Here is a 17008-nt window from a genome sequence, read left to right on the forward strand (position 1 = left end):
ATGCCAATGCTAATTTGAGGTTAGAGGAGGATTCCTTTTGTTGCACGATGCAATTTGAGACCTTGTTATGCTGACTAAATGTATGCAATTAGCTCATTACAGATTATACTATTAGTGATTTGCATCGCTATTATCGAATGCCTTGTTATTCAAATGCTGCATAGATTGCATCTTTTCCGCCGTTATGGACAGCTATTAATGTTCATTTATGTTTATCATTTGGTGTTGAGACATATCTATATTGTGCTAGCTTTGTTAATATAGGGAAATAAATTCACTAACTTTGAATAAATTGGTGTGGTTATTCCTGACTGAAAGGTCAGGGTTCGCCGAAATGTATTCTGGATTAATTGTTAAATTGATCAGGGTATTGCTTATGTTCGTTATTGATTAGATTAAATTGACCGATACAGAGTAAGGAGAGTCCCACTTAGCCAAAAGATTCATCGGCCTAAAGAGCGTCCAAATACAGGTAAATTATTAGTACGGAACGCTCTCAGTACCAAGCTCGATCTGATTTTCAAGATAGAATTTGCATAACATCTACACCACATTCATTTGGAGTAGGAGCCACGTAGAAAGTAGTCATTTTGCAATTGATCATCTTTAACCACTAGTTCCTGTGAAGCTCCCTTACACAGGCAAGTGATCTACTAGTTTAGATCATATTAGAGCTCTAGAACAAGAGACTATGAACTATGTTGAAGAGTTAAGTACTCTTGGACAGAGGTCCTCATGGTGGTAAGGGTAATATGGTAAGGCAGTCTTCATGGTCCCATTCTGAAGCAGGTCTATTGCTGTACATGTTCCATAAAAGATGGAGGGGGGGGGGGGGGGGGGGCTTAGTGCACATGCCATGAGTAAGCGATAACCTATTTAACAGTTAAGAGAGATAATTACAGGGCTGCAGGAATGAGAGTTGTATAAAAGCTATATTTTGCATCTTGTGCCCCACAGAAAACTGAAGGCCAAGATGCTGCAGAGCACAGTTAAAGAGTTGACTTGGGAGCAGTGAATCCTGGTATGGTCATGCATTAATAGCCGGCCAGGCCACTACCCAGCCAGTCCTACTTGCCAGAGGGGTGCTTGGAAACACTAAGAGGAGAGCCTGGACACAGGATGAGGCTGTGCTTTCTGCCAAATGCTGCGGGGGGGGGGGGGGGGGGGGGGGAGAAATGCTCCTCCAACTTTGCACCCCACAAATGCTGCAGAGGCTGCGAGTCTTATAAAAACAGAAAAAGGGAACTAAGTCAGTGTCTCCTGCATGATTGGTTTTCAAGCCTACCATGCTGGAGATAATCGCTAATAGGACATTACCTTTCAGCCATATTAGGCCGATTAACTGTTCCCTTTGGCTGCTGATTGCAGCCATCTTCTCGAAATGCACTCCGATCAGTACCGGCAGTAAAAGTAAATGCCTCCCGGGCACCAGTAGAATCATTCAGGACGACAGCACACATTTAAAGAAACAGTTTTATTTTAGGCCTTTACAGTTGCCATTTCAACCGGTTCATTTTGGTGCTTCCGGAGCCCAACCAACTGCACTACAGCAAGACAAACCACAGCGATGAACACCAGCAATCCAACGGCAAGTACCACTATTCGTGTCCATCCTGGCACCAAGGATGCTTCAGAGATACGAGAGCCTGCGTGACAAAGACATGGTTGCAGTCACTTATAACACCAGTCAACAGGGGGTTCCTCCCGCCCCCTCACCCGCCACTCTCCACTACAGTAAACCCTCGTGGTCCGACACAGTTGGCCTAGTGCATTCCTGCGAAAGTGCAAAGAGACCGTGAACCATTGGGTAATCCGTGTCCTGTGAATCACAACCCTGCCTTTTTCCATCTAGTGGAGACAACGTCACCCATTTAATCTCATGAACAGGACGACGCCCACGTTCAAACAGCAGCACAGGCTGTGCACGAGAGGCCAATGTCTAGGTCGGGGCAAGAGGTAGGGCCAGGGTGTAGGAGGGAAAGCCCTGCATGCCATTTCTAGTGCGCGCCCCTTCTACGCTGCTTCACTCACCCGCTAATGCAAGATCTTCCTCTTCTGAGAAAAAGATGACCGGCCCCTCCGCATTCACGAGACTCACGGGTTCAGCCTCGCTCTCCCAATCCGTAATCATTCGGCCTGCGTAGGGGAAAGAATCACAGGAGTTAAAGGTTTGGGAAGAACAAGGGTTGAAGAGACCCGTATAATTAACTACAGAAAAGAAAGCAAAGCCACCTTACACGGAAGGAACTTCTAGGGAAGAGGAATCCACGCGTCTAGTATTGCACACTCCAGCTAACAAATCAAGATTTAAAATGAAGAAAAAAATAAAATCTTACGCTTCCTTGAGGGGCATGCGGCGGAGCAGGAGTCCTGCGCAGACGGGACACATACAGAGGCGGCGCAGTGGAAAAACACCTTAAAAAAAAAAAAAAGTAATGTTGGAGAATGTCCAAAGGCACGTTAGCACCAAGGCAGTACATGACGACCAATAGGAGAGCACAGTACACGTCATTGGATGCCACCCCCACCCTGAAGTTGCCAAGCACGAGATCCAACCGTTTTCCCTACTTTAGGAAACCCACTCATCCAAAAGATCTTACCGGGCCCCTCATGTTCTGCTGCGCATTGTCCACAAAGGTGAATGTGGCGACGACAAAGCGCTGGTAGTGAGAAGGGAACTGTACCATGGATAATGTGTCACGGACCGGGATAACCAGGGTCTTATAATTATCTCCAGCATGGGGACATCTGTATTAGGAGCATGCGAAAGCCAAGCTTAGTACACATTAAGCACCATTTACCCACACCCAGTCATCCATACCACAGAAATAGATCACCTGTCCATCAAGATGGGCCACTGCATCGGCTGCTTCGCATCACTGGATGGGGTGGCCCAGCACTGGTTCAGAACCAGCATCAGGTTGGAGTCGGTTCTCTGCAATATTCTAACCTCCACAAACACAGGGTCCTGCAGGACCTTCAGCACCGGGTATTCACCAGTACTGTAGTAAGAACTGTAAGTCTGGTCTGGAGGAAAAAATAAATAAAGTAGTTAAGATAGCATCTATGCCACCTCTTAGCTATTGTGAGCTGGAGTGAAAAACTATTCCCTTCGGCTCCCGTTGTCAGACTAGCATGATTTGACACATCAATTGTCCCAATTACCAGTTCTGTAGCAACATTGAAGCCTGCCACTATATGGTGCATGACAACACTACCTGCTAGTCACCTGGTGAGTCTAATATTGAAACACGGATCTGAAACACTTAAGCCGTCAAGAGCACAGCTCTTGCTGCCTTCAATGGCTGCCAGGACTTATGGTTTCAGGTGGAGCTATGACTGGTTTGTTACAAACCTATTTGCAGGCATGATGCATGGAGAACGGGCAAGTTGATTCTCCCTTCCTTGCTCACAGACCACACCAGGCTGCAAGCTAGCATAGTTGCCACAACACTACCTGTGAGATGTAGATTGTTGGTTCTGGAACAGAATCACTGGAATAAGTTAGAAAACCCATCTGCCTCGTATGCTCATTGCCATAGGTTATGCATTGATAGCAGTAATTCTAGTCCTCCAGGAGATCCTCATCATTAACCCTCCAATGCTGGCACAGCCTCACACAATTAGGACTCAGTTGCCTGCAGATACCACCTTGCCCAGTGAGCCCTTGGTCCATGGGCCCCCTCAAATAACCCCCCCCCTCACTTCTAAGGCTTAGGGTCCACATGCTGGACCCAACCAGAAAGGTCTCCAACTCCTCAATTCAGACTATGGCAGCAAGAACCTAGCATTCATTAAGGAGTTTGGCAACGCCCTCCAGATAAGAGGTAGACTTGCTCCTCTAGTCTTCAGACTTGAAGCATGATCAGCACATAGTTGCCATATTGAATGATCTTCAGTACACGTTTGCCCTGCACCATGAAACGTGTACTAAACTATTTAGACAAATACCTCAAGACCTGAAGAACCAGGTGAAATGCACCACTAGCAGACCACAACCTGTAGATGTTTTCCTCCAGCCATCTTTACAGCCTCTACATAGAAGAGAGGAAGTGCCCAGTTTGACAAGAACCAGACATCTCTACCAGAAGATAGACATCTGTAGCAAATAGGACAGAAGGATTGCTTTAACATGGTAAAAAATCCACAACCCTTACAAGAAATCAAAGGTCAGTCAGTTAAGTAGATTGGGTCAAGGTTAGGCTTACAATGACACATCCCTCTAACATAGTATCAGGTCTCACATTCCACTGCACTGGAAGCCAGTCTGTCACCAGTAAGATGCAATAGCTTGGTACCACTTCTGCAGAGGAGAGGCCTAACTGCCTGATTAAGACAGTTTTTAAACTAGTAGCCCTGTCCTAAGGTAATGCCTTCTCAAAGCATCAGATATTGATCTAACTTAAGGCCTTCACAACTACTTAACCAAAGTGAGTGAAGGTCAGACTACATCTTTTGACATGCAGTATCACCTCCAAAATCCCAATACCACAGCAACTATCAAACATTAATGCCTCCAGGACAATTGCAACCCTCTGCATTGATCACCAGTTTAGGTATCTGAATGAGTCATTTTACATAGTTGTGTAAATTGCTCCACATCGTAAAGGTTAATATTAATTAGAACAGTTAAACCAGTGCTTTATTTGAACGCCCATGTCTCAATTCAACTGATACTCCCCTAAAGGTCTCGAAGCAATCAGAGACCACAGCTTCATTAAGTTTACTAGACTTGACTGCCATCAGCATCCACCACCACCCTCTCCTTCATTGTTCCTACCACCATAACCACAAAAATACTGATCTGCTAGGTTTGCTCTCCAATAGGTTCACACTGGAGATATCCAACAGGCTGAGCAATTTCAAGTGAGCAAGATATTAGACTGCATATTATTCAGGCATCTCTACACAAACCAAAAATTCCTTATACTGGTAGAGGTCCAATAATGCATTTAGTTCAAGATCGTGTGATTGTCCCATAAACTAAGGTCATTTTCATCTTTCACACTTCCCGGTGAGCTCATGCACTCTTGTAATACCAGAGTCAAGCGACACCTTGCCTGAACGTCAGATTCCACTGGCTTGCAGTGTTTCAAGAAACGTACCTTTAGCAATCCTCATTTCAATGAGGAGTGGTCCAGGACTGCTGACGGGAGGGGGTGGTGGTAAAGTGAAGACTTCCACTTGCAGAGGGATGCTGCTGCTGCTGCTTGTGAAGGTGCAACGCACAGTCAACCTGATGACAAAGACCAGAGCAATTAACTGTACTCTAATCCAAATAGAAGGATGCAAGATTTATACCAACAGATACAGCTATCTAGGGCAGGAAAAAAAAAAAAAAAAAAAAAAAAACGGTATTTTCTTATCTTAAGTCTGAAAGCCCAGTGAAGATATATGTACATTATTCATATAGAGGAAAATTCAGCACAGAAAATTGTAAGAAATATCTGGTGCTGAAGGAGCCGAGCCTTACACCCGAGTCTGTAGCCTGATCCTGCAGATTTAGAATGCAGGTGGGTTCACCATCGATATGGCAGGCACCACAAGTATGCGAGTCCACCTGGGAGGGCTCCAGAAGAGAATGGATAACACAGCCGATAACTAGGTTTATGTTCACTAGGACGCCAACACAACTTGCATGTGTAAAATTTTGCAGCTACATTCTTGCCACTCATGGCAGGAGCACGTTGATTTGTATTCCAGGGTGACTGTCTAGACGGAACCCTTGTTCAGATCACCACATAATTCAGCAGAGGGGTCAGGAGACTGGTTCATAAGGGATCACTCACTGCAATGGACGCCATTGAGCACCATAGTAGATTACGGATTGGGTGGAGGGGCACTTTCAGTCGAGTGGATGCATGGAATGTTGCATTCACCAGGACCCTGCTAGGACTGAAGTACTGCTTTAAGTCCACCTTTCTCATGCTGGATTTGGAAGATTCCAAATGAGAGAAGATTAAGGAAAAAAAAAAAAAAAATACACACCACACACAACCACTAAAAGTTGGACTGAGCACCAGTGATTACTCTGACATGGGGTTCCTGACATGTACCCCCTGCAGTACAAACATAATTAGACCCGTCGGGTGAACACAAATCGAATTCAATCAGGTTCATGTACTGCCGTCTATTACTAGGGTGAATGATGTTCAGTAGGCCGATTCGGTGGAACAAGGCATTGACTCCCTGATCATACTGCATTCTGCATCTCAGAAATGCAAGTTAACGCTAGGATTAACAGGGGAGGGAATAAGCAAGTTCAGTCAAGAGGTTATACCTTCAAGATACGTCCATCCTGCAGAATTTCCATGGAGAATTACAGCCTCCATGATATTAGAATTTAATTTTACACTCCGCAGGTCACTTTTCTAGCTAGTGAATTCATGAACTAGAATAGTCCTGAATATTGCTTCAGAGTAATGGTATAATGTCTAAGTACAAATCTATACTACAATTTCTTTCCATACTCCAAGTGGTGTTGTTTTTCTACGCAACACTAGCTGACAAAATGGAAAAGCTGTACGAAAAGCAGCACTACAAAAGCTGTTTTTTTAGTCCCACTATTCGGTACATATCGTACAAAATCATAACTTGCACAAGATTAATTGCATGCCACTGAACGGAAATGGTAGTTATGAACGGTATATTTGACCAAACAATATTAGTGGGGTCAATGAGTACGGTCTCATTTCATAGTATGAAACACTAGATAGCTACTTACAGCACTTGGAATGGACTTTACCTGAAGATGGAGTCTCTACTGATAGAGGCACTGTTTGCTGTAAGCACCGTCCTGGTAGCCTCCAGCATGTTTTCGTATACCGTGGTGTCACTTTTCACCTGTGAAATAAACATCAAATACTGTACCAACCACAATAGAAATCTAGAACACAAAGTTTATACCAAGGGCAAAGAACTGGATGTTAAACCCATTGCAGGATGCAAGAAAGTCTTGACCACAGCCCTCATAAGTGCGCTTTCTACTTCTGAGGTCATGTCATGTGTGCCCAGACATGAACATGCTGTACTCGGGGACCAGGCAATGCAACAGTAAACTTCTCACCCAACAGATTAAAATTGGAGGAAACATTGAAGACCCAAAGGTTTTAAGGGGGACAAGAGGGGTGGAGAAAGTTTTACATGGTCCAACTTGATAAGACCAATGCAAGATAGAGTTTATGGTAGCCCAGGTAGTGTGTGGAATTGAATCTCACCCCACCATCTTACCTGGTGGGTACCTCCACAGATCAGGGGGAACTGGTATGCTACAAAACCCTGTGTCCGATACACATTCAGTCCCGAGCATGAACTGCTCACAGTGATCAGACGCACAAGGTTCAAGTCCAGAGACGGTTGAGTGACATCAGTAGATATGGCAATGGTTGCTTGGCCAGTCGGAGAGCAATGGGCGGTCACTAGAAGGGAAACATACTAATCACTGTTGGAAATGCCATATAAGATTCCAGACATTATTTTCACCAACAGCTTTCTAAGTCCACCAGCCACTACACATTCAGGTGGTATTATGCCTACCTGCAAACACCCCAATGAATTTGCATTTTACATTGAAGGACTAAACAGAATGCAGTAACATGAATGTAGGGCAGCAGCCCCTGCTAGACTTGTACCGTTTCTGTGGTAAAGGTTGAGATTAATTGAAGTGCCATCATGCATAACGATTTGCACCTTGACCAAGCCACCAGCAACTGAAAGGCTAGATTTTCCCTGTGGTGTGATGCCTCTTGCTCCTATTCCTTGATGCAATTGTCAGGTCACTCCAGTATTGGAGAAGATAAGTTTCTACCCATAGAGCATTGGTAAACAGCGGGTAGCTGCTGCCACCCAGATGTAGCTCTTGGTGCCCCTGGACCTCCTCTCACTCCACAAGCTTCATGAAAGCAGGAGCTTGTGGAACAAAAAAAGAAATGGGACTTTAAGAGTGGTGTTTACGTTATGCAGTTATCACTCAACCAATTGCAATGCACAGGGACCAACTTGGGGGGCAGGGCCAAGTGAACAATGCTAGTCATTGATTGGATGTACTGCTTCCACAAGCCCTCCCATTTTGGAGAATCTACAGAGTATTTCAAAATCTGTTGAATCTGCCATGCAATAGCTTCGGTGCAATTCGACACTGACCCTACTGCATGAACTAGGTGGCTAGTTGGGCGGCTGTGGCAGTCTGATTTCGAATTAAAGAGCCCGGCTTGCTTACCACGATCTGCCCTCACAACTATGATGAGTCAGTCGTGGATTGACTCACTCTAGCTCCCAAAATAGAACGTACAAAGACCCGAGTTGTGGACTACAACAACGGATCCCAGCTTCTCCTATTCGATAGGATACATCACTTCTAGACTGAAGGCTTAGTGGCAGTTACTAGTGTCAAATATCACTGACACGTCACATGAAACCATTTAACATGAGCTGTAAATGTTAAGTGTTATACAAGTCTGCATAGTGGGATTGACAGCCCAGATTTCCAAATGGAGGAAAAACCTAGTGTCCAACTTCAGTATACTCATGCCATTGCACTGTAGGGGAGCAAGCAATTTATCATCAAACCTGGATTTCCAAAGTAACATGGTGTTGAGGTTGTGCGTGGATCGTAACAGCAGTTTAGCGCCTCACAGACCTCCCGGGTGGTAGGCAAACTGCCGCAAAGCAAACGGGTAGATTCACCGACTGCAGCACAGGTATTTTGGCTTGGAGCATCCATGACTGGAAGGTAAGACAAAACTTTCGCATCACCATAGCAAGGACCAACAACGATTTAGTTTACAGTCAAGTGCCATTCACTGTTACAGCAGTGTCATTAGCAGGCACTGCAATCACTCACCAGGCAAGACTGGGCACTTCAACTCCTTTCCCCAAGTGACCTTCTCTCCAGCGAAGGACTCTTCAACATCCAAGGTCAGGCTATACTTCCCATCCTGTAGGAGAGCAGGTTCCACATTAAATTGTGGAAACGGGATCGCCATAATTTAGTTCCAGTGCTTCACCCAACTTTCAATAAGTTGCACGACGTAATCACAGAAGTGATTCACAGGTTCTCATTCTCGACTCATAGGAAGTCGAACAACCCTTGGCACAATCGCAGGAAATATAGGAGTTTGGACCTTAAACCACATTCATCTTTACTGTTGCAAGCATCTACAAAGTCCCAAACATTACCATTTGTTTTTTTGCACCTTTACTGGTACGCTGAACAGTTTCCTCGGCACTACGGCTAGCTACCTTTGAACTAATCAGGGGGAATTTTTCTTGACGAAACCAGACTAAAGAAAACAGGCAGCTCAACTGTACTTCTTCGCCCTTCTGCCAATTAAGTTACATATACTATCTAGTGCCTTCGAAGGAGTGAAATAAGTAGAGCAACATCACGATCTGCAAAAATGGAGGAAAAAGTCCTCTTTGGACTCAGTTTAGGCAGACTGCAAAGCCACAGCAATTTAGTGACACCAAGCAAAACTCTAGTGGTGTAGACAGAGCTTAAGTGTGGGTTCCGTCACTTACTTTAATAAGAGAACTGACCGCTTGATAGTATTCCCGCTTAAGGACCGCCTCCTCATTTATAAAGTCCCATTTCAACCACTAGGTGCAAGCGAACAGTATCACCTGCTACCCCAGAATTTAGGAGTCAGCCACTAATGAAACCTTTGCTGTATTAGTTTGATAACCACGTTTTCCAGTTCAGGTTCTACCAACAAGTCGCAGAATTGTGCAAAAGACCAATTGATACACTGAAGGAAATTAGATTCGTAACACCGATTTACAGCACGATTTTAGAATCGACACCTCCGCCAGTTTTACCGGTCTGGCAAGTATATTCCTCCCCCTCCCGCGCCCCCAGACGAACTATTTTCTATAGAACCTAGACTACATGTTTAGGTGGAACAAACAAACAAACACAGTCATTTCTTTTATTGAGAGTTTAAAATTCGGCTCGTTAGGAAATGTGGCTCGGCACAGCAACTTACCTGCTCACTCACGTAGCACCCTGCGTAGTCAGCACCAATGACAACAGAGGCACCTGGCTGCTGACTGACCCAGATCCCACATTCGGTATCATTCTGGAGAGCAACAGGCACGCCGTCCTTACCTAAAGGAAAGGATCAGAGGAGAGAGCCTGAAACACTCATTGCTTTCAAACTCTCAAATGAAACAAAGCAAGCCCCAAAACAGACATTATGAGCAAGCAGTAAAAGAAAACACCAGAACCAGCTCCCCGAAAGACTAAACTGGTTTCTATCGGAGCAACGACTACAAATCAGCTCCCGGCAACCACACAAAACCATATTACTTAGTCCCTTGAGTCAGAAACCAAGAAACTGGCCTTACTGCTTTAACACTATCAATTCTGCTTTTGTACTCGGAGATTCGTAGCTTTACTGATCCTTCGCAAGTCCCTTAATCAGCAAAGTGGTTAGTCAAAGCGCAAGGAACGCATAATGGTACCCAAGACTGGAACCCAGGCTCCTACAGCAAGGCACAAGGCCAATAAACTATAATCGGTCACATTGCAGTACCTCGAATTACTGCCTCTTGGCCCGATACTACAGACGCAGTGCTGCTGCACCCAAACCTCATCAATAGTAAAGTGTAGCTCACAGGGCCAACAAGCAGTTCAGAATATCGCCTGACGACCCACCTAGACAGAAATAACTCCCTTTTAAGCAGCATTAACAGTTTAGCACCCTCGCGCGTTTTATGAAGCTGCTGCCTTTATCAACCAAGGAAGTTACCACAGACACGTGAGAATAAAAACCACAGAACTACTTCTACTTTCCCTTACCTCTCAAGGTCACAGAGAAAGAAGAATTTCTAGAAAGCGTCAAAGGAAGCAGGAACTGCAGGCTGCGGGGGTCACATCTCAACAGAGGAGAAATCCCATCAAACACCACCTCCCAGGTGACACCGTCTACTGCCAAAGCAGCACTAAAGCCGCACACCACCAGCAAGAACCTGCATGCAGTGAGACAAGCCATTGTGCCTGACGCGAGCTCTCGACTTTGGAGGTACTTATACAACTAATCAGCGATAGGTGAAGATGAACTGTGCGCCAGCCGTCCAATCGCTGAGCGCCCTCAAGAGACCTCAGGTGAGGTTTGTTGATAATCAGGCAGGCCACAGACAGGTGAGATTCATCACGTATTTGCAGGGTTGCCCCGAACTCAAGTGAGACCCGTCCTCTATCGAGCAGGCCTGCAGAGGCTCAGGTGAGAGCCATCATCTGTGAATTTGTGCTGGCCCCAAGCTCAGGTAGACAGGGTGAGGCTAATGTCTAGCTCTGCCGCCCTTTCAGCTGAGAAACCAGGTTCGATTCTCGGCGAGGGCTCACCAGCCTGTGGTTTTGGGCAAATTACCTAATCTCACTGTGCCTACAAAGAAAAAATTAAATGAATGTGTAATGTAATTGGTGCTCCTTTAAAGCGTTCCAATCCCTTTGGATCGAGTTACAAAATAAGTAAACCAGCCGCCCTGCAGCAATACCTACCCTGCGCTCAAATTCAACTCTCGGCCTCTAAAATGAGATGAATGAGTAAATCCCGCCTGGTCAAAATTTCTGTAAAATTAGGGCATAGAGCAACATGGGATTGGACCCATAGGTTTATGGAATAATACATTTAAAATACAAGTGCTTTAAATGGGGCGGTTCTGTCCGGTACTGAGTACCGGCACTTTTTTATTTTGAGAGGGAGAGTACCTGCACTTCTCGTGAAAAACGGAATACTTTTAGATGGAGAGTACCCGCACTTCTCAGAAACAATACGGTGCTCTGATACAGAGTACCTGCATCTCTGTTTTTCCATTTCAGGTACTGAATACAATAACAATATTAGGACTCGTTAGCAAAACTTTTAGGCTGTGCCATGCTTGGTGTGAGTAGTTCATCCAGTTATGTATATTTTTATTTGCATAATAGTAGTTGTTCTATATTTGGAATGGGAAAAGCACATCTCCAAGTTCCAGAACGCCAAGAAGGAACGTTTACTGCAAACCTGGGAGCTCTGGCCGTGCAAGGTCTGTCCTTCCATTTACGACCATAGACCTGTCTGTATCAACACATTTTTCATAGACCCAGATTGGGCAAAACCATTAGATACATTAGGCCCAATAAGTTGTGCCCAGGCTGAATGAACCGGAGGGGCATAGCTGTCTAAAAACACAGTCATACATTTGGGCAGGCCACAAACTCAAGTCAGACTGTCCCAAAGAGGCAGACTGGCCAGACCCCTCCAGCCTGACTCAAAATCTGAAGTCTTTTTACAGAGCATTAAAGATAGTCCATTGCAGCAGTAAGCTGTGCAACAAGTGACTTTTAGCTCTCGTTTTGCATTCTATGACTCGTAGATTTCTTATTCCATTTTAATTGTAAAAGTCCAGATACCAGAATATTAAGTGTTTCGAAATAAAGAGCCATGGCTGGCTCCACATGCTCCACTCGATATCAAATACTTTGAGAAAGGTTTGGGGTTCAGCACTCTCTCCTCCCAGGTGAATCTGCATTTCACCAATACTAGCTTTCTTTTTACATAGCACCGCAGACCACACCTTTTGGCACTTATTAGCATTGTAAACAAATCTCTCATGTTTGCCGTATCCACGCAGTAGTTGCTTATTCAGGCCAATATTTTTTTGTAATTTGGTACATGTAGTCAATTTTCACCAGCTATATATTCAAATATACAAGCACCAGAAACAGTGCCAGAGGTCAGACTTCCACGATCTCCCCAGACCAGGTCTGCAGTGCCAGAGTTTAGGCTGTGCACGGTCTCCCCGGACCAGGTCTGCAGTGCCATAGGTCAGAGTGCGCATGCTCTGCCCTGACCAGGTTAGCAGTGCCAGTGGTCAGACTGCCCACTATCTCCACTGACCAGGACTACAGTGCCAGAGATCAGACTGCCCACGCTCTCCCCTGACCAAATCTGCAGTGCTAGAGGTCAGACTGTGCACACTCTCCCCTTACCAGGTCTGCAGTGCTAGAGGTCAGACTGTGCACACTCTCCCCTGACCAGGTCTGCAGTGCCAGAGGTCAGGTTGTGCACACTCTCCCAGAACTAGGCCTGCAGTGCCAGAGGTCAGACTGCGCATGCTCTCCCCTGACCAGGTTAGCAGTGCCAGTGATCCGACTGTCCACTCTCTCCCCTGACCATGACTGCAGTGCCAGAGATCAGACTGCCCACTCTTTCCCCTGACCAGGTCTGCAGTGCCAGGGGTCAGACTTCCACGATCTCCCCTGACCACGTCTGCAGTGCCAGAGGTGAGGCTGTGCACGGTCTCCCCGGACCAAGTCTGCAGTGCCAAAGGTCAGACTGCGCATGGTCTCCCTGGACCAAGTCTGCAGTGCCAGAGGTCAGACTGCGCACGCTCTCCCCTGACCAAGTCTGCAGTGCCAGAGGTCTTACTGCACACGGTCTCCCCTGACCAGGTCCACTGTTCCAGTGGTCAGACTGAGCACGCTCTCCCCTGACCAGGTTCATGGGGCCAGTGATCAGATTGCACACTCTCTCCCCTGACCAGGTTAGCAGTGCCAGAGGTTAGACTGTGAATGCTCTCACCGGACATGGTCTGCAGTGCCAGAGGTCAGACTGGCCCACCCAAACACACCCTTTGCCAATCCAGATATAAATTCCTGGAACCGGGCCTGACCAGAATGAAAAAGAAATACCCTGAACAAGATGAGTTACTGACAAATGAACTTTGATAACTTGAGAACTCTGCATAATTAATATGTGTTACTGTTGCTTGCTTTAACACTACTCAGAGTTTTAACGTTGAAAAGATGAAAGGCAAAGCTGGTGTTTCCAACTTTCAAATTCGTGGCCTGCAGATGACATTAGATACACACCATCCGACATCACCATGGAACGTGTCTCGAGTCCTTTATTTTTAACCTAGAAATCAAGATTACAACAAGCGGAATATACTAGGTTGTCACAGGAAAGCTCAGCTCTCAGTGTCGTGATGATATGGAGAGAGGTGACCACTGCAGTCAACAGTACGTAAATTACTGAGCCTTTTTGGAAAATACATACCAAACAAAAAAGGTACTGTTGGCTAACATTGGAACCAAAGTCTTCTGCATGGCTTTGCATAGCTATACGTCCTATGCACTGTATGTATGCTTCAATGTTCTGCTTGCCAATCAGCAATCCCACTGAGGTGCTCCATGTTTCACAACTTGGTAGACATCATATCTGGGCTCCGATGTTGGGGGATGTGGCACTCAGTGTGTACCACATCCCATTTTGAGTGAGAGTGGCTACTACTTCTCACCCCAGGTATGTGGTGACAGATTGGGGCATCAAGTGATTTCATGCATACCAGCTCCCTTCTGAAAAATATACGTCAATTTGCCGCAGCTGGTCTCATTTGCCAATATCATGCCTGGGATATGTATCAATGATCCCTGTTGTATGTTTGAGACAACATCAGTAAAAATTGGAATGGTGAGTACTGGGGTCTATTTGACCCCACATCTGTGAGCTACATTACATGCTGGTCTCCCTTATGCTAAGTTGGTCATGTCCATCACAAACTTCTCTCTCAGCCTGCATACACTCTCCCGGTCTTCTGCCTGCACGGGGGAAGTCTCCAACCCATTCCATTTATCCTCAGTGTACGTTTCTCATACCGGGGTTACACTCACCTCTTCCTAGTTTCCGGTGTTCTAGACACCTCTCACTGCAATATGAGCAAAGTGAACCATAGAAATAGGTAAAACCAGATCGCACCTGAACCAGAACTGGTCTCAGCGTGAACATTAAGCAGGGAGTCTACGAAAAGTGTCAAGCAACAGCAAGAAAATGCTCCTCATGAATTGGGGAAGCCCTTAAACTGTTGAATGAGGCAGAACATCGAGTTGGCTTTGGCAACCTGCACAAACCACAAGCGGGTAGAAATACTAGCCCAATTAGCCACTGCTGGTTCTACAACATATTCTTCGCACTAAGGAGGCCTGTAGTTTATTAAAGAAAGGAGACTCCAGGACAGGAGTCAAAGTGCTACCCTCGCTCAAGGTAAAGCCTAAGCCTGGGAATGCCGGTAGACTCAATTTACTACTGTGACATGGAGACAGAAAGAGGACCCCCCTCCCTTGCTGCACAGACTATGGATTCCCCCTGACAAGAGAAAAACCTAATTCTCAGAAGGAGCATCACAAGTCACACCTGACAGGAAAAGTCCTGTGTGAGGACCGCTCGACAGACTAAGAATGCTCAACAACCACCAAGTTGCCCCAACCCACCAGCCTAGAAGAAACAAGAATTACATCTGGTTCTAAGAGCTACTTGTTCGTCTTCAGAATTCAAACTGTGGGAGCTGCATTATCCCTGAACCCTTCTGTGTCTATAAGGTGCCACTAATCACCTTTTCTCAGTTCCAGTGGGACCAGGAGGCCGCTGGTCCCTCTGTTTGGTGTCGAGTTATGTTTGCTGTTCTGCCCCCATAATAATTTTCACCATTGTTGTAGCCCCTAAAGCTCCAGGCTCATCACTACTGGAGGTTGCAGTCCAAGTTAATCTTGACCAGTGGCTAGGTGCTACCAGTGTTAACCAGGATTTCTATTGGTGCAGATAGAAGAGTGTATCATTCTAGGTGGCTATGGGTGCCTACAGCTTTTTTTGTGTGCCCTGCCACTACAAAACTTCACTGCTTCCAGGATCTCACTTTCTTGGGCACTGCTATACGATATATAGTAAGAACTGGACGGATCACTATTTTGTAATGGTATGAGTTTTTAACTAAAGAGTTTAATTCGGCTTTATCTAGTCCCCTAATTCCAGTGACTAAACTAAGTCGCTTAGTGGATGCATCAGATCTCCTGGTTTCCTATAAAAGCCTCCAAGAGTTTTCCTGTTGATTGAAATCTCCTTGGGTGATGACCTGCATGCTCAAAGATTCAACATGGAAGCGGGGAAGGCAAACTCCAAGATGAAAGTTTCATATTGATCTGAATCTGAAATGAAAGTAAGCCCCAGACAAAGGGCTTGGGATAATAGCCCAAAATACATTTGGGATTGAGGGGTTCTAACATACACAGATACAGAGAGAAATACATTATTTTAATGAAGAAATGTTTTGAACACAACAAATGAAGAAAATAAAGAAATCTGAAAACTAAATTTAATTGTGTGTTTCCATAAAACATCTAAAAGATCCAAAGTCATGGTGTGAGCAGCCCTTTAACTTACTAATAGTAGTGCAAGAAAAGGAGTGTAGGAAGCTGGGTCTGTATATACTATGTCAAAGTGAGATATAGCGTGCATATAGTCTGGGGGTTCCCCAAAAGCTTAACAGAGGCTAAAGTACATAATACTGATGCTCTCTTTTTTGGTAGTGTGGTCGAGCAGTTAGGCTTATCAGGGGGTAGTGCAAAGTATTTGTTGTACTCACACAGACAATAGAAAAAGCACACACTCTATGACTTAACTCCAGACCAATGGTTTTTGTATAGCAAAAATATATTTTCTTAATTTATTTTTAGAACCACAAGATTCAAGTTGCAGGTAAGTACATCAATAGATTTGTATTTCACACATGTATCCACAGTACTTTGTTTGAAATCGATAAGTCATACAGTTTTTGAAATATTGGCAATAATCTGTTTTAAAAATGGACACTGCAATTTTCAGAAACAATTCCTGGGGGGAAGAAAAGTTAGATCGTTTTACAGGTAAGTATTCGACTTACAGTTCCAGTCTCTGGGTTTTAGGAAGTCCACCAGTCGGGGTTCAAATTAACCCCAAACACCCACCACCAGCAACACGGGGCTGTTCGGGATCAGAGGTCAAAGATGAGCTAACTTAACATGGGCTCTTCTGGAGACAGGGGTACTCGGAATCAGGCCTGCCTGCAGGTAAGTACCCGTGACTTGGAGGGCAGACCGTGGGGGTTAGAGGAGAACTGAGAGGGTGCACAAGTAGGCACCAAACACGCACCCTCAGTGGCACAGGGGTGGCAAGGTGCAGGGTGCAAACAGGATGTCGGGCTCCCAATGCTG

At 45.4% G+C, this 17008-nt stretch overlaps 1 protein-coding gene across 1 annotated transcript; it reads right to left on the reverse strand.

Annotated features, from left to right (window-relative positions):
• Nucleotides 1-1459: 1459 nt before the first annotated feature.
• On the reverse strand, nucleotides 1460-10984 carry LOC138247340 (zona pellucida sperm-binding protein 4-like). Its single transcript, XM_069202019.1, has 12 exons — nucleotides 10799-10984; nucleotides 9984-10105; nucleotides 8843-8936; nucleotides 8569-8724; nucleotides 7231-7418; nucleotides 6746-6843; nucleotides 5106-5236; nucleotides 2838-3027; nucleotides 2601-2748; nucleotides 2337-2415; nucleotides 2032-2136; nucleotides 1460-1646 (listed from the first exon to the last, which is right to left on the reverse strand). The coding sequence occupies exons 4-12, from the start codon at nucleotides 8720-8722 to the stop codon at nucleotides 1480-1482; spliced, it is 1260 nt and encodes a 419-aa protein (XP_069058120.1). The 5' UTR covers nucleotides 8723-8724; nucleotides 8843-8936; nucleotides 9984-10105; nucleotides 10799-10984; the 3' UTR covers nucleotides 1460-1479.
• Between the last annotated feature and the right edge of the window lie 6024 nt (nucleotides 10985-17008).

This window comes from Pleurodeles waltl, chromosome 7, assembly GCF_031143425.1.
Source record: "Pleurodeles waltl isolate 20211129_DDA chromosome 7, aPleWal1.hap1.20221129, whole genome shotgun sequence".
Lineage (NCBI taxonomy): Eukaryota > Metazoa > Chordata > Amphibia > Caudata > Salamandridae > Pleurodeles > Pleurodeles waltl.